This window comes from Lupinus angustifolius, chromosome LG02 (genome assembly GCF_001865875.1).
Source record: "Lupinus angustifolius cultivar Tanjil chromosome LG02, LupAngTanjil_v1.0, whole genome shotgun sequence".
Classification (NCBI taxonomy): Eukaryota; Viridiplantae; Streptophyta; class Magnoliopsida; order Fabales; family Fabaceae; genus Lupinus; species Lupinus angustifolius.
Window position 1 is genome coordinate 21,886,581 of NC_032010.1, and position 24,672 is coordinate 21,911,252.

Consider the following 24,672-nt stretch of genomic DNA (forward strand, 5'->3'; position numbering starts at 1 on the left):
AAAAAAAATTTAATTTTTTATATTAAAAACAACCTAAAATCATAACAGTTATTTTTTTGTTGTCAATTGTCTCGGTCTCTGTCCAAACTCTAATTGAAATTCAAACCTCTTTTTCTATAAAATTTTCCCTTTTATCTCTCCCTCATTCTACAACTCTATTCAACCATCTTCCATTTCTTCAACTATCTCTTACTTTTACACTATTCCCATTGTTTAGGCCACCCCACAAAATCAATGGGTACATGTTTGAGCAAGAAGAAAAACTCTTCTCCCCTCTCCCCTCTTTCTGGTTCCAAATCAGTTTCCATAGCACCATCTCAGATAAACAATTATGGACATGATGTCACTGTGACTAAGCCAGAAGTGAACCTGAAAAAGGAGAAAATAACAGTGCAAGAGAAACTACACAACCAATTAATACAACAAGAGATTGTTATCATTAAACACATGAAAAGCCATGATGATAGTAACATAGAAAGAAACTTCAAAATCCCACCTTCCACATCTCAGAACAATGTGCAACCACAACAAAATGATGGGTCACCCTCAGCTTCAGTTTCAGCTTCAACTTCTTCCACCAATAAAGCAACTGAAAAATCATCAATGGGTAATAACATTAACAAAATTGCACCTTTCACTCCAAACATGGGTGTGGTAAGGACTTCAAGCTGCACCAGAGAAGAAGTGGATGCAATTCTGATTCGGTGTGGGAGACTCAGCAGAAGCTCTTCTGATATAGTTGCTGCTTCTTCTGGTAGGAGAAAGTATTCTGGTTCAAAGAGAAGTTTTGATTTTGATCATTGTGACAACAATGAGACAGTTTCAGCTTATTCTGATCAAAAGAGGGTCAATGATGAGGAACATGATGATGGGAAAAGCAGCCACCATCAGCACCGGGAGCGGCACCGCCAGTCCCCGAAGAAGATGGGTTCTTCTTCTCAGGGAAGGAGAAGAAAACCAAGCTGTGAAAGAGAGCAACAAAGATCAAGTAGTTTAGAAAGAAGAGTGAGTAAATCTCCTGGTAGAAGATCTTCAGAGACCAATGCAAGCAGCAACAACAACAATAACAACACAGGTTTCTCTAGGCCTGGGAAAATGGTGCATGTTCCTGCTACTGTTACATCATTGATTATGGATAAGAGTAACAATGGTGTTGTTTTTGGAGAATATGATGGTGTAAAGAGAGTTACTATGAAGAGAAATGGTGCTGGTGAAGGTTCAAGAAGTGCAGCATCACCAAGGTCTCAATCACCTGCAAGAGCAAATGGGAATGCTAATCAGCAACATTCTCTTAGCCGCAACAACTCTGGGAGGAAAGCTGAACAATCTCCTTATAGAAGAAACCCACTGAGTGAGATTGATCCTAACTCTCTTGCTTATTCACAATCTAACATCAATAACAGTGGCAACAAGGTGCAAAACAAAACCAAAAGAGAAAATGAAGCTAATCAGGTAATGTCTTAATTGCTTCACCATATTTGATATTTCTATTGGCTATAATGATTTAATTCTTGTGACCAAATTGCTTCTTCAATTTCTCAATTCCTACATATGCTTACAGATTAGAGAAATGCTTTTTTGTACAATATTTTAGACAACATTGAGAAAATTATTTAATTATGTAAGTGTATGTGAATATCAAGGATTTCTTGTTTCACATAGAGTAGAGAAATGCATGCAGATATGAGTTTGTACATAGTTACTAGAGTCCCGCATTAACCTTTTACTACCACCTCTGAAATTTGTTACATGGCATACTTGTAATAATAATAATGTAAAAAGGGTTTAAACCATGTACCCAAAGCGTGTTTATATCTAAATATGGTCTGTTTAAATATGTTTGTTTTGTACAAATTATGATATTCTCACAATATTATTCCTTACAAGTTACAACGCTTAGGGTGTAGGGGACTTATTAGTCTTGTTAGTACTACTTTTTGCACTTGCTTTAAAACCATTAATCAAAAGACTTTTGTTCTGGACAAAATAATGATAAAATATAAATGATTAGGATATCATAACTAAATAAATGTAAAATTTTGAGAGTAAGAATATCATAACAGAATTTTCTGTTTTACTTGATGCATCCCTATTGCAGATACCAAATGTTGACATGAATGAGGACAACAAAAACAGAAACAGTAGCAGAGTTGCATTGGAAAAGGGTGTGAGTGCAAATTGCAAGACAAAGGAGAAACAAGAGGAAGATATAAATGTATTGTCTTCAATGGCTAGCAATGTTGTTGTGAAGAATGTGATACCATCAAGTATTGTTGACAACCTGAAACAACAACCCAAAACATTAACCAGAAGCAGATCCTCTAGAAGATCAAGAGACTTAGACATCAATTCTGAGTCATTGTTGAACCCTGCACAAACCTACACCTCATTACTACTTGAAGACATCCAAAACTTCCATCAAAAGACAACACAACAACAACAACCTTTAATGTCTCTCCCAGCTTGTCTCACCAATGCTTGCTCTGTCGTCGAAGCTGTTGCTGATCTCAACTCCACCACCAGCTCAAATTTCTCCGATAACCGGCGAAATCCACCAACATATCAATCTGTTAGGAACAATGAACATAATCATTATGGCAAGAGGACACAATTACCAAGTACCAAAGATCACCCTTTTGTTGAATCTGAGGTAGTTGTGAGTGATCATGTGATGGAGCCAAGTTTACAAAAGTATGTGACAGTTAAAAGGGGTGGTTCACTTGGTGGTGGTGTTGACATGGAGGACCGAGAATCTTCAGGAAGCAACAACTTTACCGTTACAACTACCGGTCAAAATCATTGGAGAAATATTACTTCTTCATGAGAGCCTAATTCTGCTGACTCAACAGATTGCTGGACTTCAAGATTGAACTCTAGAGAAGAGTTGTTGGAAGGTGGTAGGGATATGAAGACATTGAACAGAAAAAGGAGAGTGTAATCATCAACACAGCAATGGCATAGGGTGTGGCAGGCTTGGTTCAAAGGTGTTGTCATAGCTGCTGCATCAACATAGATATGAATAATATGATGCATGAATTGTTCGCATCAATGTGTTGTACTATTGAATATTTGATGTGTTTGATATTCCTTCTGCTTGGGGTTGCAATGTTGCATACTTGCAACTACTAGTTCTTGTTTAGTTAAGGCCAATTCATGATGGATCTCATCTTTCTCATTTTCTTTATTTGATATCTTCTTAGTATTCTCTTCTCAACTAACATAATTTCTTTTACCATAATAAATTATATCTTTACACTAATGTCAAAATATAACTTATATCCTTAAATTTATTTGTTGTTTTATATGTGTTTTATTTCTCTTTCATCTAGAAGTTTTCATTTTAATTATATTATAAAAACAAAAAATAAAACACATATTAAACAATGAGTGCATTTAAGGAGACACATATATATTTTATTCTCTCTAAAAATATACTGAAATTTAATTGTGTTAGGTTTAATTTTATCATTACATATTTGATTTGTATTGTTTCTTAATTTAATTATATTTATTTAATGGGTAGTGGTTTTTCTATAATTATTTTGAGAGTGGAAAAAGATTTAGGAAGAGAAACATTAATTATAGCTAGTAATTTTCTAATTACAAAATTTACGAAAAACTAATTTTGGTAGGGATGTGATTGTTACACCGAACGAAGTTTGCTATCGGAAATCAAATGACTAAACCAAGGAGTTGATGTTTTTATCAATCATTTGATTTATTAAACAACTCAAATTTTAAATTTAATTCATTTAAAAAACAAGGTAAGGCGGACCCACTATTTTTCAAAAGACAGCCTTGGTTTTTGGTGTTGTACACGCATTTATACAAAATATTACACGTGGGTTGAGGTTAGAGCAATAAGCACGTAAATAAAATTAAGGAATGTGGAATATTGTCTCCTTCTACTTACAAAAAAAAAAAAATATTATAAAGTAATATTTTATTTATTAATATTAATTATTTTAGAAGTAATGTGTTGTGTTACTTTTTTTGTATATATGATGTAGTAAAAAAAAATATTATTACTCTAAAGTTAAATAAGAATGAAAATATTCTTTTCATCTCTTCCAAGCTTTTTATCCTTTTGGGAATGAGGATCACTTGTCATATTTTTTCATGTCACATGATTTCCCTAATTCAATTGGAAGTTATCATATGTTTAAAAAAATCATAAAAACATAAAGTAATTTTTTTTATATTATTTGGTTGAATTTGATTGGTTTAATACATAATAACAACAATTTTTAGGTATAAATAATCATCTTTCCCCTTATGGAGTTTTTTATAATGAAGCAACAAAGACACTTTCCAACAAGGCCAAAATGTCATTGTCAATGAACCAACAAGGCAGAAAGAACAAGGATAAGAACTACTAATAAACGTTATTGATAAATTGACACAAATGATATTGTCTCCAATTGGACTATCCTAATGAACAAAGATCAATAATAATGGATTTTTAATTCACTTTATATAAATATGCTTCAGGTTGCTGTTTAAATTTATTAAATGAACTCAAAATTTATCCACTGACTATGTAAAATTTGTACAGTAAGTATTTTTACACTATCAGTAAATCGTCACCATTCATTTATTAGTTATTATTGACTTTCAAATAAAAATATTATAAATCAATGATATGTGATATGATGTCAGTGTATACATATTAAATATTCGGTAAATATCACAAACCATCATTCATTAAAACTCATTTGTATTACTTTTTCTACTCATTAAAAAACCCATATACTAAAATAACATTATTCTTTCATATTTTATTCAAATTCTAAAACAACACTTTATTTTATAGTAAAATATTTGCACTCTAACCATATAAGTTTTTTGCTTTATCATTATTATTACAACATTCACTTATTAACATACAGAGAATGCATTATCACAATAAATACTCACTTCACAACATTGTACTTTTATTAATTGGTTGGATCTTTCTCATAAAGTCTGAAATAATAATGTTCCACACAATTAATTAAAAGATCCTTATCATTTATCACATCCTACTATTGTGGTTGATGGGTCCCATCTCCTTAGCAATTTGTCTAAGCACAAACTTCTGAATCTTCCCCGTTGATGTCTTCGGAAGCTCCTCCTTGAAAACCACCGTTTTAGGCACCATGTACCGTGGCATACTCTTTTTACAATACTCTATTATCTCCTTCTCCGTCGTCTTCTTCTTCAAACTCACAAACGCACACGGCGTCTCTCCCCAAAACTCATCCGGTCTTGCCACCACCGCCGCCTCATTCACCGCCGGGTGACCATACAACACCGATTCCACCTCCACACTACTCAAATTCTCACCACCACTTATTATCACATCCTTTGACCTATCCCTTATCTCTAAGTACCCATCTTCATGCATAACTCCAACATCTCCGGTGTAAAACCACCCGTTCTTTAAACAATTCGAAGTTCCTTCAGGGTCTTTGAGATACCCTAGCATAACACAACCACCGTTCATAACAACCTCTCCTAGGGTTTTACCGTCACGTTTCACGCTCTCACCGGTGGGACCCACTACATCGATTTCCGTCATCCCTACCGTTCTAACACCTTGCCGTGCCTTCAGCTGCGCCCTCTCCGTCGCCGGTAACTTATTCCACTTCCCCTTCCAAGCGCACGAGACTACTAACCCGCCTGTCTCCGTTAATCCATAACCGTGGCTCACTACAAACCCTAACGACTCTGTACGGAACAACACGGCGGATGGCGGCGGCGCTCCGGCGGTCAGGATCTGAACCGGTTTCTGAAGTGGTTTATTTTCCGGCAAGTTAGTTAGCATGTTGAGAACGACGGGGGCACCGCACATGTGAGTAACGCCGTGGCGGTTAATCAGATCGAAAACGGTTTCTACATCGATCTTACGGAAGCAGATATTTGTTCCACCAACGGCTGCGATTCCCCACGGGTAGCTCCACCCGTTAGCGTGGAACATCGGTAGGGTCCATAAATAAACCGGTTGTTTAGGAACGGACCAATCGATTAAAGAATCTACGGTTATGATGAACGTTCCTCTGTGAGAATGAACAACACCTTTCGGAGACGACGTCGTTCCGGAAGTGTAGTTCAAAATCATAGGGTCCCACTCTGAGTTTGGACGAATCCATTTGAAATTTGAATCACCTTTGCTGATCAGTCCTTCATAGGTATCGTGAAATTCAACGGTGGATGATGCGGTTAGCGATTGAACTGTGTTATCCTCGATGAGGATGAGGATTGGGCGTTGATGTTGCTGTGAGGGGAAGAGTGAAATAGCTTCGAGGATGAGATCGCGTGAGGCGACGTCGACAAAGACGAGCTTGGACTGGGCGTGGCGGAGGATGACGGAGACGGTGCGAGCGTCGAGGCGGGTGTTGATGTTGTTGAGGATAGCGCCGGTGAAGGGAACGGCGAAGTGGAGCTCGTACATGGGAGGGATGTTGGGGGCGATGACGGAGACAACGTGGCCGTGGCGGATGTGGAGGGAGGAGAGGGCGGAAGCGAGTTGGAGGCATCGGCGGTGGGTTTGAGACCAGGTGTAGGAGGTGGTGTTGTAGATGATGGAAGGGGTGTTGCCGTAGACGGTGGCTGCTCTGTCTAAGAAGCCAAGTGGGGTGAGAGGGGAAGAGTTTGGAGGAGTTGGTTTAAGATGCTCCATCTTGAGTGAGTAAACTTCCTTCCTGCATGCTTTTCATAATATCCTCATCAAAATATAGAGGGATCCTATCCGGTACCATTGAGTAAGACATGTGACAAAAAAAAAATTAATAATAATTGTATGCAATCTTCTATTAATAAATAAGTAGAAATTACCAACGGGCGTTGGTTCAAGTGGTACATGCTTGATTCTCCTTAAGCAAGAATCCAGGTTCTAATCTTGTGGATGAAAAAAATGCTCGTTGGGAGAGGTAACCCCACTTAGCTGTGGACTACATAATTTTTTAATTAATATGTAATGTTTTTGTTAATTTCAGATATGATATGGATACAGTTTATAACATAAAATCTTTGTCCATCAAAGTGGGTTAGGGTGAAAAGTAACAAAAGATCTTCATCACCTATCCCAAATCTTTCAAATTATGTAACGAATAGATGTTTTGGATTATGAAAATTTTATCTTCATATCTTTATCAAATAAATTTCATAAAATAATATAAAAATATTAATTTATGATTTTTCTTTTTAATGAAATGAGACTTTCTAATTAAGTGAAGACACAAAGTAGAGCATGAATTAGAAATATGATCTCATTCATCATATAAAAAAAGTTAATTTACATGCATATTTTTATTAGCATAAAACATACTTTAGGACATATGATCATCTTATCAAAGATTTAAGGTCTCATATGTTCTATACTTAAACATATGATCATCGTACCAAGGGTTTACAATTATGCAAGCTTTATTTTTTGTTTTCCTTTGTCCAAAGTAAACAAATTTAATGGTTGGGATTTGGTGCACTCAGTGTAGTCTACTGCAGCTGATCCAAATAAGAAATGGTGATATGTTTTTATATAGATGATTGGAGATAAGATAAGAATGAAGTTTATAATTGTTTTTTTCTTCATATGAAGACCAGGTAAACCAAAGTCTGAGTCAGGAATTGAGTAGAAACTATATTTAAATGTATTTTTGCACGCATAGATCCAGCTAACTGAGTTAAGACACAAAATTTGTTGAAGACAACATGTGATAACATATGGGACAATGAACATGGTCCCCTTAAAGATTAGTAAAATATTGAAAAACTAATATTAAGCTTTCTCTTTAGTGCTTATAAAAAATGCCATTTTTAAGCTAAGAACAGCTCGAGGTGCCAACCATGTTTAAATTTGTCGTACATCCTCTTTCCAAAAAGTATACATATCTTCTTTGTATCATTATCTAATTGGTTAGAAAAATACTTTATTGATAAAATTTTAATTTTTAAATATATTTTTTCAAACAATTGCAAGTAACAATATAAGAAATGACATTTTCTAAGACAATATATGTTTGTTGTATTCATGTTGAAATAATGAACATGAAATTTATGAATATTAAAGTTTTAGAATATTTTCCATATCCCGTAATTAAATATTAGAGTAATTATTCATTTCATTCTTTATATATTTTTGAACTTGTTAATTTAATTTCTCAAAATTTGAAAATTTCAAAATGGTCATAAAAATTTCATAAATTGGCTAAATTAGTCCATTTTCAGATTAAATTAATCTCTGTATTATAAACATGTTAAAAAAGGCTAATTTAATATAAATTTTAAAAAAATTAGGGTTATTTTGATTTTCCAATTTTTTGAGAGACAAAACTTGTAAGGTAAAAAAAAATAAGGGGTGAAGAAGATATTTACTGTTAAGATTAAGAGAATAAAGTATCTCTTTACATCAGGAAATAACTTATCTCCTGAAATTCATTCGTTGTTTGACACGTGTCTAAGATTAATCATTACTTTGTATCCTATGGAAATCCCAGACATTTATGGGGTTGGTTGGTGATAACTACTAACTAGGAGGAGGACGATAGTATGGTTCGGAAGATTGGTGCATTAACTCCTGAAAATCAGTTTGGTCAATAATAAAAAGGTAGCTGCAAAAATTAATGTGTGAGTGGCCAAACTAATCAAGCAACTAGTAGTACTAGGAAAACATGGGACAATAAAAGAACATCAAACCAGAGGCAATAAATGTTTGTGATTTCACCATAATTGATAAGTTATCATGAATTTTGGTTTTCTTGTTTCTGAACTCTTTTTCAACATAAAGTAACATTTTCAAGTAATAAACTTATAGCATTAAAATTATAATACATGCAATTTTGTATCATTATTAGGAGTATAAAGGTACGAATCTAAACCATATGCAAAAGTATTTACATAATAACATACTATCACAACTAAACATCTCAATATGAGTGAGTCATCTTATCATAACCCACAATAAACTTATACGAGTTTGGACTACAATTTGATATACATAAACTATAATTGGGTTAAAGCGTGATTCAACTTACCTGAATCCTATTTGGGTTAATCCAAATTTGTTTGGATAGCCCGTTTTAACATACATAATCGCAAAAATTAAATTTCAAAATAGAGGAACATGTAATATGATTTTTATAATTTTCTTTATATCATCATTAGGAAGCTTTTATAAATCAAATTCTAGTTTTTTCTTGGATGTATTTAGTGTTCTATTTGTAGATTTATGAAGTACTTCAAGAGGGGATAGATACTCTATTGTTCATTTTCCTTTTAAATATTTTTGACTGCTAGAAAATTTCAAAATAGAGGAACACCCAACATTATTTTTATAATTTTAGTTTTATGTTTTGGAGACATTAAATGATTTTTTATATTTAATTTTCTTTTGAAATATTTTTGACTGCTACAACTAAAATCAATATAAGAATAACCAAAATTAATTATCAAAATTTAGAGAATCAAACTTGAAAAATAGAGAGGAAGATTTGTAATAGAAAAAGCCAAAAGTGAAAGTAAAAATTAAAAAATGTAACTTATGATTGCAAAAATAACCTCAAACTTATAGAGAACAAAATCCTAACCTAACATATGATTGAAATAATAATGTTTTAAAATAGGACATGTTTTGCTCTTGTGAACAATGAGCAACGACAAAGTTATATATTAATAGAGTGGTGGCAAATTTTATGTATATGATATTAACTTTTTTTGAAGCTTTGTGCTGGCACAGTGGCACATGCCTTCAACTTCTTGCATTCATCTTTATTATAGTGCTTGAATAAAGTAAATAGCACTTGTAACGTGCAAAAGAAGAGACTCCTGATAGAAAAAGAAAGCATTGAATTATTTATGAAAAGTTTATACATTGAATTATTTATGTGTGATTGTGACCACTCCAAGGATCTTTGGATTGTTATTGGTTTATGGGATCAATAGGATTGTCAAATAATCTTCATGACTATGTTTGGTGTGGAATTGTGACTTTAGAAATGTTCAATGCTAAAGTGATTCTATGGACACAATTTCATTGATCCAATATCTTCTAAAGCTTGATTGGGAGATCAGTGTTTGACACACCTTGAAGGAGGGGGAATTCATATACAAACTTTCTAGCAAAAATAGGAGACACGTCTTCTATTAACTTTACCATTACTGAAACATGGTTGTTCAGATTTGTACCCAAAAAAAATGCTATATCATCCTCCTATAAGGAAAAATACACGGTTGAAAAGACAAAATAAAAAAAGAATTTACATCAAAATCATTCTAACTTAATAACATTACTACTAATAGTAAAGTATTTCTTTGTACTGTTCATTCCCTATGGTTAACATAGGTAGAAGGTTCATTGTAATTTGTAATGCAGCAAATACTACAACCTGTTATGAAATACAACAACATAAGGGTGGATACATTATTTTAAAATAAAATGCAGATTGTGTATCTAAGAAACAACATAGCATAAAAAAGTAAACCAAACAAATGAAACAAACCACATTATGTGCAGCACATCCAAACATTTGCCTTTGCTTGTGTTAAATGTTTACATGAATCTACACCTTACTCTTGTTACATGATATCTACACCAATGTGAGAAACTCAGAATACATGATAAGCAATTCAGAGATTTGATTCTTCTATATAATAGAGTAAAACATTAACACAAGTGCAAAGTTTTTAACAATGAGGTCATTTGTTAGGTGAGATAGACATGACAACCTTTCAAACGGCTCATTCTCTCATCCTTATCTGCTTAGAAATTTCAGATCTTGGTGTTCTAGAAATCAAATCATTTTCACAGGACTAGCAAAATTGCAACACCTTCAAGTGAGATTTGGTATCTGGGATGCATTCACACTTCTGGGCATTCTCATTCAGAAACCTGATTTACCCATGTTCGGAAGAAAATTAGGAAAAAAAGTGGCTTGATAAATGGGAAAAACATTATGGACTGGTAATTACATTCTTTAATGTTTAAAATCATGTAAGATATCTAATGCCACCTAGGTGTTGGTATTCCATTTTTTTAATCTTATTGTACCAAACATGGATAAGTCACATGCCAATTGAATGTAAAAGTGAGAATAGAGTGGTCAGTGTTAGGGAAATGGAAGTGAATCCCTCATTGCACCTGACCTGAATGTTTTCTGATAACAAAAATCATATATATTTCTGCTCCAATGTATTACACATCAACTGAATAGAAATGCTGTTAAGTAAAGTTTACAAAGAAATGATAGAACGGTTTGTGAAGAACATCTTAAATACATAGAAACTGCAACATGAAAACAACATATAATGGAAGGAGATGAATGGAACTTCACCAGAGTACATTCACACTATTGATAAAGCTTAAGATTAAATATGAAAGTTTTGTTCAACCAACACTAATCTTCCTTGGCCACCTCTGCTATCTTCTCTGGCTGGTCTAAGCCAGATGAAGCTACGAGCCTTTCCACCGGAACTTTGGATACATCACGACGCACTCCAATATCAGAAACCAATCTGCTAGCACAGTACATGCCATAACCAACCAATGCCAAACCACTAAAACTTGTGGTCAAAAAACGAAGTGGTGTAGAAACCACAGCACTAGCAGCAGCTAAGTAAGATGCTGCTTGCCCACTCCGGCCTACACTGATGCTTGTGAATACAAGCAGCCCTGTTTTGCAGTAAATTGCAAAGTCTTCACAGTTATTCTTGAAAATATTGTAGCCACCAAATCCATTTTCAAGAAGAAACAAAGCACGACTAAGGACATCTTCAGCGGGATCAGAAGAAGCAAGGGTGCAGGTACCTCCTCGAGCTTTGGCTAGAAAAAGTACGGGTGAGACATCATACTCAAAGAGGTAGAGATTACCGCCAGAAAGAAAACAATCCAAGCAGGAAGAGATGACACCATCCCTAGTTTGGTCACCACATTTCGGGCATGGATTGTCAGTATCATGAACAGGAGATGAACTAAAAAGGAAACGGTCCATCACAGTTGATCCTGTTCCAATTTCTTGGCCTGCACCCCTTGTGAAGTGGATCACCATTCCATCACCGACATATATTCCTGGTATCTTGCATAAAACAGTATGCAAAACCAATGGAGCAATTTCATTATCATACACAATATAAACATGTAGCATAGATTCTTAAATACAGTTCAAGTTCAAGTCTCCAAATTCAAATATGGGAACGGACAAAAGATGAAACACGATCAGTGGCATCTTATTATCAACTAATCTGACAAAAATGCTAAATAATCCTAGAACTATTACCCAAGGTATGACACTTGTCCCAGTATTTTCTCTATGCACGAAGATCTAAGTTTTGCCTCACTCTCCCTGTCAAAAAAGACCACCCACACACAGAGACTGCCAGACTATACTTTCCCACCCGGAGCCGTCTGTCCTACGACAAAAAATTAACTGTCCTCACTGTTCAAATAATTCCCTAAAGAGCCTGTTTGCGAGTTGAGTTTTGGAGGATATGAAAGGGAAAAGAAAGGTTTTAGAGTCATCTCACAAGTGTATTTCATATCTCTCAAACCTTTCATTTTCCTTTCTTCACTCCAAAATTCAACTCGAAAACAAACCCTAACATGAAAAGGTCATGTAATCAATGCAGCTTTGAAGTTGGCTTAGTTTCTACATAAATCAAATGTCAAATAAAACATTGGCTTCCAATCCATTTAGTGCTAAACAAAGTTTAAGCCTTCAACAACACAACATGTTTGTCCAAATGTATAAGTTTTAAAAGCCACAGTACCATAGCTTCATACTTCCATTAGATTTAAGGAACAACAGCACACAAAAACTACAAAGACTGAAAATTTTCTGTTTCCTTTAACACAGCACAAAGGCTTAGACTTAAATAATTAGCAGTCTGAAATATTCACAAATTCGAATGACCAATTTCATATATATAATGTGACCACTTAGTACCTACGAGTAAAGACCAATTTCACTTAAAAATGATTCAAATATGGATTCGAATGATTTAAAAAAAAATGGCAGTAATCAATTACAGAGGAAATAGAAAAAACAAGGGACAAAGACCCAGAAAATAAAAATAAAAAAAGAATATAAATTTATGAAAAGAAAAAGGGAAAAGAAGAAAATACCGTGATGGGCATAGATATAAGCCTCCCTCCATGAATAAATATGATCACCGGCTTTCAGTGCTTCGCGATCGATCTTATTTGAAAGTAATCCCATTTCCTTTCCCCCTTTTTTCTTTCTCTCTGAAATGTCCCAAACACAATCAAAAGGAAACGGAAATGGAAATGGATTCCTTTCCTTCGATTCTAGTCAACTTGAGTTTCGGGACGAAAGGGAATATCAAATTATTCTTATTATATCCCTCCTTCTTTCTATATACAATTGTGTATATCTTTAAATTCACGTTTTAATCTATTTCTCAATCTATATTTTATTATTTTACTTTTACTACATGTTTCTATTATCTTTCTAAATAAATATTATTATAACCAGTTACTTATAATAATATTTATTTATTTTCTACTTATTTAGCCTTTATGTTTGTGTTATTATTAATTTATGATAATAAATTTATGTGATTTAATAAAATATGGGTTTACCCATTGAAAAGGTTAATTTGTAATAATAAATTCATGTGATTGAATAATAAATATGTTTCTCTTATTATTATTACAAAAACGTTATGTGTTGGATTTTTGTTCTTGAATGGACCTCACAAACCTACTCCATATTTTGTAACATTTTTTCCTATTTATAATGTCGATTCACAACTTTAACGATTATGTTTTATTTAGTTTACCATTGCTAAAAAAAATAAGAACAACTCATCTGTAATGGTGAACTTGGACGAAAAATATATTTATTTCATTAAGAACATTTTTTGTTTCAATTGTGGATGCTCAAAGTATGGTTCTTCATATTTAATAATTGTTACATATCATTACATAATCGACAATGTATTGGTTTAGTTATTCTTGATATTTAATAATCATTACATAATCAACAATGTGTTGGTTTAATGGTGTAGAACTTCATTATATGACCAAAAGATAAAGGATTTGATTCATGAAATTGATATTTATGAGGAGAGGCAGTCACCCCAAGATTATAGAACACATGTTACGGATTATACTTACTTTCATAGGTGATGTAATATCCTCAGTAATCAAAATAAGTATTGTCTTTATTTAGAGTTTCAATTATGTAATTAGGATGAAAAGTACAAGGTATTCATTCTTATAGTGCCTCAAGTTGTTGTTCAATTGAGGAACCTCTATCATAACACACCTCATCTAATGAAATTAAGGTCTGGTTAGTGTATAGAATCAATTCAACAACGAGGGTAAATTTTATTGGATAATTGTATCTTAATTGCAGCAATATAAGTGTAAACAAATTTCAGAACCTTTGCAAAAAACTTAAGCTACTTCAGCTAAAAAATCTTTTTTTACTATAAAATGTATTCAACAGGTTTTCCTAAACAGCAAACAGCACAAAATCCTACAATGTGGTAAATTTTCAACCACTCTAGTGTCATGCAATGTCATTGGTAAGGACAAAAATATTAGCATGAGTATTCAGCCTTCTCTACATTTCTTTCTACTTTGCATTAGTTCATGGCTTCATGCAAGAGGTTAATCAAATACTACAAATGCTACAATAGTACTTAATAGCATTATATTTCTAGATTTCAGGGCACAATTTACAAAAAGGCGGGCCCAGTGCACGAGACTCCCACTTAATGGGGTTTAGAGAGGGTAGATGTATGTGGCCTTACCTCACAAGTGGAGAGGTTGCTCCAGGATTTAAACACATGACCTCGTCACTAAGCAACAACCTTATTAAGTTTGTCCTAAGTTTATCATAGCTTTTTAAATCTCAATGCTCTTAAAATAATAGAAGATGGTGAATTTGGATTAGATCATACAGAAAATATTCAGATATGTTAAATGGAAAGTGTTAAAACAGAAGTAAAATAAACATACAGTCTTGACTATGGGACATGATGGAATAATTTTTCAATGATATCAGTATTCAAGAGAGCCTATTGATGGTAGTCCAGAAACATTGTCCTGATAATCTGCACCACTGCTATTCATCCTTTGTCCTGAACTTGGACCAAGGGATTCCTCGGCTTGCTCTTCCATTGTCCGAATATCTCCGGGGGACAGTATTTTGATATACCAAACATTATTGACAAATGATCTGCAGAAAATCAACACACCAAAAACCAGAATGTCAACAGTCCACACAAATAACTATGTTATGTACTTATTAAAATGTTTACTACAAAATTATGTACTTACTCCCACGGGTCGTCTCCAAGGAGAAGAACATCATTCTCCCTGTCGACGAATAAAAGCTGCCAGCCTGATCTAAGAGGGTCTTCTAATTTCCCCTCAACCGCAAACATCTGACCCAACTCCTCTCGTAGCTCATGATAGCTGCTGAACCGAGAGATGTCGAGTGAACGCCCAACTGATCCTGATTTGTAAACCTATAATAGACAGGATAAACTACCATATTAAATAAAATAAGGGCAAGCTGCAGCTAAGATTAATATTCACAATTCCAACCTTGACAAATGTATGTGTCTGGTTTTGAGGGTCAACTTGCCCTGCACTTCGAAACAACTCTGACGAGTCTTGCACACAACCATATAGAGAACCTTTGAATCCAGATTCCTCTAATGGCATTGTTAGTGAATCAGTATTAGCTGATGAATTAGTATAATGAGGAACAGTGGTGGGAAGAAGGCCAGATGAATCAATATTGACACCAAAGAGAGTAGGATTTTGGGTATCTGAGTTACAATGTGGTGACACCATTGTAGTATCTTTTCCAGAATATTGTCCATGTGACACTGAGTTGCCGAAGTCATTGACCTGCAGAGATAAATACTTAGGGGCCCATGATTGTTGGTGTAACTGTTGTTCAGTCAGCATGGTCGGGCCACTTTTGGATAAATACAAGAGATTACCACTCCCTTCAGGACAAAGTGAACCAAGCATGTTTTGTCCTGACGAGACTGACGGAGAGAACTTCATGTTTGAATCTAAGAAACCTTGTTTTGAATATGATGGTGAAGGCATATTAGAGTGATGGAGCTGATCAGTTTGAATTAAATGCAAATTATGATAAGTGTGTTGCTGCTTCTGCGCCTGGTCTTCACGTTTGATAGGTGGTTTCTGAAGGAACTGCTGAGACAGGTTCTCTGTCAATAGTTGGGCTTCTGGTTGCAGAATATTATGAGACACTGATTGCTGAATAGCTTGTTGCTGCAGAAGATGCAAAGGAGGATTGGAGTTTCCAAATTGTTGAAGATAGAAAGGCTGTTGAAAATTCATCATTGGATGCCTCAAGAGATCTCCACTACCTATGTTCTGCGAACCGGCTGTTGCCAACATGGCTTGATACTGCTGATTTTGATCATTTCTAATCAAAGTTGGATCCAATCTCTGCTGCATCCAGGGCAACAAACCAACACCTTGGTCTCCAGGTCCACCTCTAAGCCACATTAGCCCATTAGTTGTGTTATCTCTGCCATCTGTAACACGACCCTTCGTAAAAACAAGAGACGAAAGCAGTGTCCTCAAAACCACCACAGACACTTTTGCATTTGAGAAAATGGGAGGGGGGACTAGGGCCTTTAAATGCGGATGAACAAAAGGAAAACTTATTCCCTAATGTTTTTGGACATGAAGCATGGATTAAATATGAATCGCAGAAAGCATTATGACGCTAACTTGAATTCCACTTAGAATCAATTACAAGCAGACATATCTTAAGCGTTCACACTCAACTACTTTCTTACAAAAAATAAAATACATTGTAGGGAAGAAAATACAGAGGCTGGGGGAGGAATTATGAAGTTTTTCATTTTTACATAGAGGAAAAAGTAGAGGAGAAATATAAGCATAAATGTAAATTGCAACATTTTGGTCTTCACTTCAAAAGGAAAATTTTATTCTTTCATCCAACCATAGCATTAGTGTCATCATGCTATTTCTACAATGTACATCACAATCAGAAGGAAGATAAATAAAAAATCCAGTATTGAGAAAAAATGTACCGAGAAAAGATGAGGTGCCGGGATGCCATGCACGTTTCAATCTGAGGGGATATAGTGATGGATACATTGGGAATGTTGTTAAAGGCTCAATTTCCCATAATGATACATGTGGCTGCTTCTCTCCTGCTGTTGATTCATCCCAACCGACCTATGCACAATAGATGATAAAAAGGGTAAAAGAAACAAAATAAAGACTCAAAGATGCCAGATTAAGAGCTTCTTTTAAAATCTGAATTAAATTTGCCAGACACTAAATGCATAGAACGGAATAAAAATTATGAGATGCTGAAACAATTAAACCATGGCTACTTTCCTTTCGTCTGGTCACCAAAAGGCTGCAGAACAAGGATACGATCTACTATTAAAGTTGAATGTTTTTAAGGATGAATAAGTTTTGAGGTGCGGGGACCAAGCTGACATTAAATTTGAATTTGTTAAGCACTGCTGCATCACGGCTTATGCTCTTTTTTGCTCTCTACTGTCTAACATTTAACATATGTTTGATTTAGGTGGTTTATGTCTATCTTTCCTTAAGCAAAAATTCAAGTTCGAGTCTAGAACATGGAGAAAACACTAGTCTAGAGAGTTAATCTCATTATGCCGTTAATGTTCCTGGTTTGAACCAGATTAACTTTAGTGAATGATATTGTGGCTAGACAAAAAAAAACGATTTTCTTATGTAACCCCTGCTTTAATAAAAAGGTATCTTATAACAAATTATAACTTAAGGTGTCTGTAAAATTAGATTCATCCCATTGCACTGGTCGGGGATGTTCATAGTGACTGAGGGGGTCAAAGACCAAGAGGTGAGTTATTTATCAGCCAATAATCATTCTATTCTTCTAATCACATCGTCTTTTTGGGAAGACTGGATCATTATCAGTCATGCAAAGTTGGTATATCTCAATTATATGCATGTGCCCATAGGCACCTTTTTATAACAAATAACACAAAGCATTCCTCTATTACGCCCACCTAGGTTGAATCCTAAGGTTTACATCCCTGTATTTCTCCGTCAACTCTGACTTCCCAATTATTTCCCCTCTCAACTCTCCACTAGGAGACTAGGGCTCTAGATACATGCAAATTAATTCATGAGTGGAGAGCTAGAGAGTTCGTTTCCAAGACTAGAGCCTTTCGTCACAAGACAACGACCTTAATTCCCTCTTATGTTTATAATGACAAAGTGCCAATGACTTTCATGCAACAACAGAAGGCATATATAAACCACTGTTTAATCTTACGTATCACTTTGTGATCATACTTACCTTGACTGATCGCCAATGAGAATTCGGCCAACGAACAGGATCCAAGTCACTTATGCCAGTTACTGTACCCATGTACCTGCAAAACAAAAGGTAATAATCTGTGCATAAATAATAGAAAAATAGTATGGTTTCACACTACTAAAGAAAAATATATGGCACACAATTTCCACTGCCTTTGGATTGAAAAACCCAATTTTTCTTGTCTCACATCCCAGAATCCCAGACAAGAAGAGCATAGCAATTAGAAGTTCCTTTACTGCCTTCAGATCACAAAGCTTATTTTTTAGTTTCCCCTCGTATAACAAAATTTAAGCTGATTTTAAAGATAAGCAATTGTCTAACTTCCAATTACTATCGAGCCTGGTAGATGGATTTATGGGTTCCGAAATTGCAATAAACATGCATCCTTAGATGTGATAGACACAAATGATCAACTTCCTTATAGACAACCCAATTTAGAAGATACAGATTCTGTATTATACATTTGTAAGTTGTAACTATTTTCAGCCTTGCCGAACACAAACAACTGATCTAAGAGTTGCAGGAAATATGCCTAAAATTCAAAAGGACAAAAACAAGAGATGCTTAAGAAAAAATCAGCAATGGCTATAAGTACCTACGGACACTTGACTCTTCAATCTCAAAAAGCATCCTGAAACGCATACCAACAGAAACACGTGTATGGTACACAGCTTTGATATATTTTGATAGTGGTATGACAAACTCAGATGGGCTAGCCCTGCCAAAGATATAGTGTCAAAGGAACCATAATTTCTAATAAAACAGCTTGAGAAATTAAAAATTAGACAACATGCACAACCTTGGATTGTAGAACACCGTAAAACAGCTATTAGTTGCTGCAGCATGGGCAGCGGCTGCAAGAAGCCCGATGTGCATACTATCACTGGATAGAACTGACGATGGCATTACAGTTTGTGACCGATTGGCATGCCGTATTCCCAAAAAAAGCTGATTTTTTTCATTCCTAGAAAATAAGAGCATTTAAAATTAATAAATAAGCATTCTGCAGCATTCAAAGGGAGCAAAAAGGTCGTGACAAAAGGGAAAAGGAAATAAATACCATATGAAAAGTACAGAATCTCCAGCCACAAGTCTTTTGGCACTAACAAATACACTCCATCCTGTTGTAAGAAGGTGGCGTTTTGGCTGCCCTGAAATGATATGCAAGCAATAGAGATATCAACATTTTGTCCAAAAAATACAGCTTATAAAAAAGATCAGAAGTCAAATATAACTAGTATGAGCAATAATGACCCTGGCACACCAGTTCTAATTTATCCATGATGCGCTTAGTGTTTAATACTTGTGTTATAATGGAAAGGGACGAAAGACTGACTCTGAACTCGGTAAAAGAAAAGAGCCAATTTTACTACAGTTTATAATGGAGGAAACCAGATCTTCCAAAAAGGCAATATCAGAAACTCAATTTTAGTACGTTTAATTAATCCATGGACATTTTTTTACTCCAGAAGAGACCAGAAGGATTTGATTGTCCTCTTATTTATAATGGAAGATATTTTTTCCTAACAGAACCATTTCATTTCCTACTTGTTAACATTAAGATTAAAATGATCCCAACGTCGTTTAGCCCTTCAACAAGGAAGTGGAAGTAACTGGTCCTAAAAGTTTGTAATTTCTTACCCTGACATAAATCAAGTGCAGATTCTCCCGTTTAGCATATCATCACGATCACAGTCCATGATCATATCACTTAAGTTTGGGTATGATAAACACTGGTATCAAAAGTGGTTGAAAAAGAAAGAATTTGTAAAGGAAATGCCCCTAACTAATGCCCCTAACCAGAATCAATTTGATTCTGCTAGGGTTCTAGTGGAGAATTTTATTGAATTAGGATGAAGAATAGAAGAATTAGGAGTACAATGGATCCCTCGATCCTCCCCTGTTCCTGATTCCACAATCAGTGAACTTTCCCTCTCAAAAACTAACTAACTTCTCTTAACAACTTCCTATTTATAGAAATAGGAATAACTACCTAACTACCCAAGGGTATAATAGGTAAGTTTGGTTATTTTACTTCAACCAAACTCCCCTCTTTCCCCTTTTGTATACATTTGTCACCCTTGGCCTGGATTGAGCCTTATCAATACCCTCCCCTAAAAGAAACAACTTGTCCTCAAGTTGAAAATTTGGAAATCTTGCTTGAAGGGTAGTTGTATCCTCCCAAGAGCAATCATGGTCTGGAAGGTCTTTCCATTTGACTAATACCTCCTTCCTCCCTTGAGCCCTTGTCCTCTGGTCCAAGAGGATCTCTGGTTCCACCTCTAATTCCAATTCCTCATTCAACATTGGAGGTAGGGCTTGAGGTTGTTGTTGAGGCTTTAGGGCCTGCTTCAGCAAGGATATATGGAATACTGGATGTATTCTGGCATGAGGGGGTAAAGCCAACTTATAAGCAACTGCCCTCACCTTCTCAATCACTTGGTAGGGGCCATAGTATCTAGGTGCTAGCTTGGCACAAGGACGTTTGGCCAAAGATTTAAGCTTGTAGGGTTGTAACTTGAGATAGACCCAATTCCCCAGCTCAAATCCCACATCTCTTCTGTGCTTATCTGCCTGTTGTTTCATCAAGTTCTGAGCTTTCAACAAATTATCCTTCAGCTCTGCCAACACCCCATCTCTCTGCATCACCATCCTGTTTACCTCATCAACCTTAGAGGGAATAGCCCCTGCCTTCAGTAGAGTTGGTGCCTCTCTGCCATATAATGCCTTAAAGGGTGTCATCCCAGCTGAAGCATTATAATTGGAGTTAAACCAGAATTCTGCCCATGATAGCCACTCTAACCACTACTTGGGTCTAGGACCAACAAAACATCTAAGGTAGGTCTCCAAGCACCTATTAACCACTTCAGTCTGTCCATCACTTTGAGGGTGATAGGAAGTACTAAACTTGAGTTGTGTGCCAGCAACCTTGAACACTTCTTTCCAGAATTGGCTGAGAAATACAGAATCTCTGTCAGAAATGATGCTAGAAGGAAACTCATGGAGCTTAACCACCTCTTTCAGGAACAGGGTAGCAACATCCTTTGCTGAGTAGGGATGTCCTAGAGCAAACATGTGAGCATACTTGGATAATCTGTCAACCACCACAAAAATAGTATCCTTGCCCTTGATCCTAGGTAGCCCCCCTATGAAGTCCATAGAAATATCTCCCCACACTTCTTGAGGTATAGGAATAGGTTGTAGGAGTCCTGCAGGAGATAGTGTAGAGTACTTGCTCCTTTGACACACCTCACAATCCTCTACAAACCTCTTAATATCTGCCTTCATTCCCTCCCAGTATAAGAAGTTGGCAATCTTCTTGTATGTCCTGAGATGGCCAGAGTGACCACCCATGGGAGTATCATGACATTCTGCCATTATGATAGGAATTCTGTTGGAGTTTCTGGACAAAACCAACCTACCCTTATAATAGAGGATCCCCTTCTTTAACTCATAGTCTGGGTGGGAAGTAGGAGTGATGATCATCTCTTGGATGACCTGCTTCCACTTGGAATCTTGTTGCAACTCTGTATTCCAGAGTTCTACCTCCTCACTGCTGATAAGGGATATGGCAGAGTACATAAGCTTCCTGGAGAGAGCATCAGCCACAGAATTCTCACTCCCTGGTTTATATTGGATCTCAAAATCTAACCCAACCAACTTAGCTGCCCATTTGAATTGCTCATCCGAAAACAATCTTTGTTCAGTGAGAAATTTCAGACTCTTCTGATCTGTTTTAATGATGAAATGCCTTCCAACTAAATAGTGCCTCCATTTCTGAATTGCCTGGACCAAGGCCATCAACTCTCTCTCATACACAGATTTCTGTTGAGCCCTTAAGGATAGACCCTGACTCCAAAAAGCTAGGGGTCTTCCTTCTTGCATTAAAACTGCCCCTAATCCCTTGCTGGATGCATCTGTTTCTATGGTGAAAACCTTTTCAAAGTTAGGAACAGCTAGCCAAGACAGAGAAGTCATAGTTGTCTTCAACTCTTCAAAAGCAGCAGTGGCTTCAGAATTCCACTTGAATGAGTCCTTCTTGAGCAACTCAGTTAGTGGCTTAGCAATTCTACAATAATTCTGGACAAATTTTCTATAGTAACCAGTGAGCCCTAGGAACCCCCTCAAGGCCTTAATGTTGGTAGGTTGAGGCCAAGTCACCATATACTCTACTTTAGACAAGTCAGCAGACACCCCTTGATCAGAGATGATGTGACCTAGGTACTCAATGCTAATCTGCCCAAAACTACACTTTTTCTGGTTGGCCTTCAACTGATGCTCTGCCAGCAATGTCAAGACTAGGCCTTCAACTGATGTTCTGCCAGCAATGTCAACACTTGTTGTAGATGATGGTTGTGGGTTTCTATATCCAAGCTATAAACTAAGATATCATCAAAGAATACCAGGGCAAACTTCCTCAAATAGGGCCTCAAAATCTCATTCATCATGGACTGAAATGTAGAAGGAGCATTGGTAAGCCCAAAGGGCATTACCAAGAACTCATAGTGCCCCTCATGAGTCCTAAAAGCAGTTTTTTCAACATCTGCCTCCTTCATTCTTATCTTATGGTACCCTGCCTTGAGATCTAGTTTGGAAAACACCCTTGCACCCCCTAATTCATCAAGCAGCTCTTCAATCAAAGGAATAGGGAACTTATTGGGCACAGTAATCTTGTTAAGTGCCCTATAATCAACACAAAACCTCCAACCCCCATCCTTCTTCTTCACTAAGATGACAGGGCTAGAGTATGGGCTTATACTAGGCCTAATCACCCCTGCACCCATCATTTCTGCTACCAACCTTTCAATTTCAGCCTTCTGGTAGTGTGGACACCTATAAGGTCGAATATTAGGAACCTCAGTGCCCTCTTTTAAGTGAATGGCATGATCATGTCTCCTTGAGGGAGGAAGCCCCTGAGGCTCTTTGAAGACATCCTGAAACTGGAAGAGCACCTGCTGCAATTCTTTGGGCACCACCCCTGCATCCTGAACCTGATGGTGAGTGTCATACTGAATTAATAGGCCTTCCCCTTCTTCTTTAAGAACCTGCATGAAGGCCCCCAATGATAATTTTGTCCTGGTTAAAGTAGGATCCCCTGTTAAGGTGAAAGTAGACCCTGCTCTGTTTATATTCAACACCATCTTCCCAAAATCAGCACTGACTCTGCCCAATCCTGCTAACCATTCAATGCCTAGCACCAAGTCCACCCCCTTCAACCCAAACAGGTAGAAATCCTGCACCACCTCAAGCCCTTGTAAACTCAATTTGAGTTGAGAACACCTTCCTTGACACTTCACTCTGTGGCCATCCCCCACCTCTACAAAGTAAGCCCTGGTTTCTTGCACATTTAACCCCATGCTTTCTACCACTTCCTTGGCTATGAAGTTATGTGAAGCCCCACCGTCAATCATTACCACCACTGACCTTCCCCCTAGAATCCCTCTGATCTTCCAAGATTTGGTAGATGTGAACCCCCCTATGGAATACAATGATAATTGTAAAGAGTTGAAGACATCAAGCTCCTATCCCAATTCCATTTCTCCCTCAGATTCCTCCCCTTCACCCAAGATGAGCATCCTGAGTTGCTTCTTCTGGCATATGTGATCCCTAGAAAAAGGTTCATCACACCTGAAGCAGAGACCTTTTTCTCTCTTCTGCCTCATCTCCACACTAGTAAGCCTCCTATACTCTCCTCTGCTTCTAGATTGATCAACTTCTTGAACCCCCCTAGAGCTGCCAACCCCACTACTCCCTGTTGAGGACCCCTCCCTTCTAGTATTACTCATATTGGATGGTTCTACTGATACCACTCTGCTATAAGCAGAGTTCTTGAAAGGAGCACTAGACCTCACAAACCCCCCACTAGGCCTCTTATTCACAACTGTATTTTTCTGTTCAATGAGTATGGCTTTTTGTATCATCTCGGTTAGGGTGCTCAGTTCATACAACTTCACTTCTACCCTAACCTCCTCCCTCAACCCATTTAAGAAAATTCCCTTTACAATATCTTGATTAGTATCCAGTAAAGCCCCAGCATATTTCTCAAATTCCTCTAATACAACTCCACACTCCCTTCTTGTTTTAAAGCTAACAACAATTCGAAAGGATTTTATATCATTGAAGGTTGGAATCGCCTTACCACTGCAATTTTGAAACTGCTCCAAGTAGGTGATGGGTTACACCGTTCCCACCACTGAAACCAACTAAGAGCTCTCTCATCTAGGGCAACCATGGTTGCCTGCATCCTTTCAGCTTCTGTGATGGCTCTCATTGTGAAGTACCTTTCCAATTTCTGGACCCATCCATGCGCATCATCACCACTGAAAATTGGAATCTC

General features: G+C 36.4%; 4 protein-coding genes and 1 long non-coding RNA gene across 5 annotated transcripts in view; 2 read left to right on the plus strand and 3 right to left on the minus strand.

Annotated features, from left to right (window-relative positions):
* Nucleotides 54-3,190, plus strand: LOC109339511 (uncharacterized protein At1g65710-like). Its single transcript, XM_019576969.1, has 2 exons — nt 54-1,452; nt 2,099-3,190. Exons 1-2 carry the CDS (start codon nt 235-237, stop codon nt 2,822-2,824), a joined length of 1,944 nt encoding a protein of 647 aa, XP_019432514.1. The 5' UTR covers nt 54-234; the 3' UTR covers nt 2,825-3,190.
* Nucleotides 4,978-6,724, minus strand: LOC109339518 (probable acyl-activating enzyme 5, peroxisomal). The gene has a single exon (XM_019576974.1). It carries the CDS (start codon nt 6,659-6,661, stop codon nt 5,015-5,017), a length of 1,647 nt encoding a protein of 548 aa, XP_019432519.1. The 5' UTR covers nt 6,662-6,724; the 3' UTR covers nt 4,978-5,014.
* LOC109339527 lies at nt 11,171-13,341 on the minus strand. The gene is made up of 2 exons (XM_019576985.1): nt 13,097-13,341; nt 11,171-12,043 (listed from the first exon to the last, which is right to left on the minus strand). The coding sequence occupies exons 1-2, from the start codon at nt 13,188-13,190 to the stop codon at nt 11,373-11,375; spliced, it is 765 nt and encodes a 254-aa protein (XP_019432530.1). The 5' UTR covers nt 13,191-13,341; the 3' UTR covers nt 11,171-11,372.
* Nucleotides 14,889-24,672, minus strand: part of LOC109339502 (auxin response factor 8-like) — a 26,875-nt gene continuing 17,091 nt past the window's right edge. Inside the window, exons 8-15 of the mRNA XM_019576961.1 lie at nt 19,396-19,486; nt 19,135-19,299; nt 18,931-19,053; nt 18,315-18,390; nt 17,047-17,194; nt 15,551-16,521; nt 15,281-15,471; nt 14,889-15,179 (exon numbers count right to left, since the gene is read on the minus strand). Coding sequence (XP_019432506.1) covers nt 15,002-15,179; nt 15,281-15,471; nt 15,551-16,521; nt 17,047-17,194; nt 18,315-18,390; nt 18,931-19,053; nt 19,135-19,299; nt 19,396-19,486 — 1,943 coding nt within the window. The 3' untranslated portion in view covers nt 14,889-15,001. The remainder of the gene's footprint in view (nt 15,180-15,280; nt 15,472-15,550; nt 16,522-17,046; nt 17,195-18,314; nt 18,391-18,930; nt 19,054-19,134; nt 19,300-19,395; nt 19,487-24,672) is intronic.
* The window catches only part of LOC109339559, an 18,456-nt gene continuing 13,856 nt past the window's right edge, over nt 20,073-24,672 (plus strand). The window contains exon 1 of the long non-coding RNA XR_002106683.1: nt 20,073-20,083. This is a non-coding gene — a long non-coding RNA (uncharacterized LOC109339559). The remainder of the gene's footprint in view (nt 20,084-24,672) is intronic.

Coding starts and splice junctions, on each gene's coding strand:
- LOC109339527 (XM_019576985.1), bottom strand. CDS start 13,190: ATGGGATTACTTTCAAATAAGATCGATCGCGAAGCACTGAAAGCCGGT. Junction 12,044..13,096: donor TTATATCTATGCCCATCACG/GTATTTTCTTCT, acceptor GCAAGATACCAG/GAATATATGTCGGTGATGGA.
- LOC109339518 (XM_019576974.1), bottom strand. CDS start 6,661: ATGGAGCATCTTAAACCAACTCCTCCAAACTCTTCCCCTCTCACCCCA.
- LOC109339511 (XM_019576969.1), top strand. CDS start 235: ATGGGTACATGTTTGAGCAAGAAGAAAAACTCTTCTCCCCTCTCCCCT. Junction 1,453..2,098: donor GAGAAAATGAAGCTAATCAG/GTAATGTCTTAA, acceptor TCCCTATTGCAG/ATACCAAATGTTGACATGAA.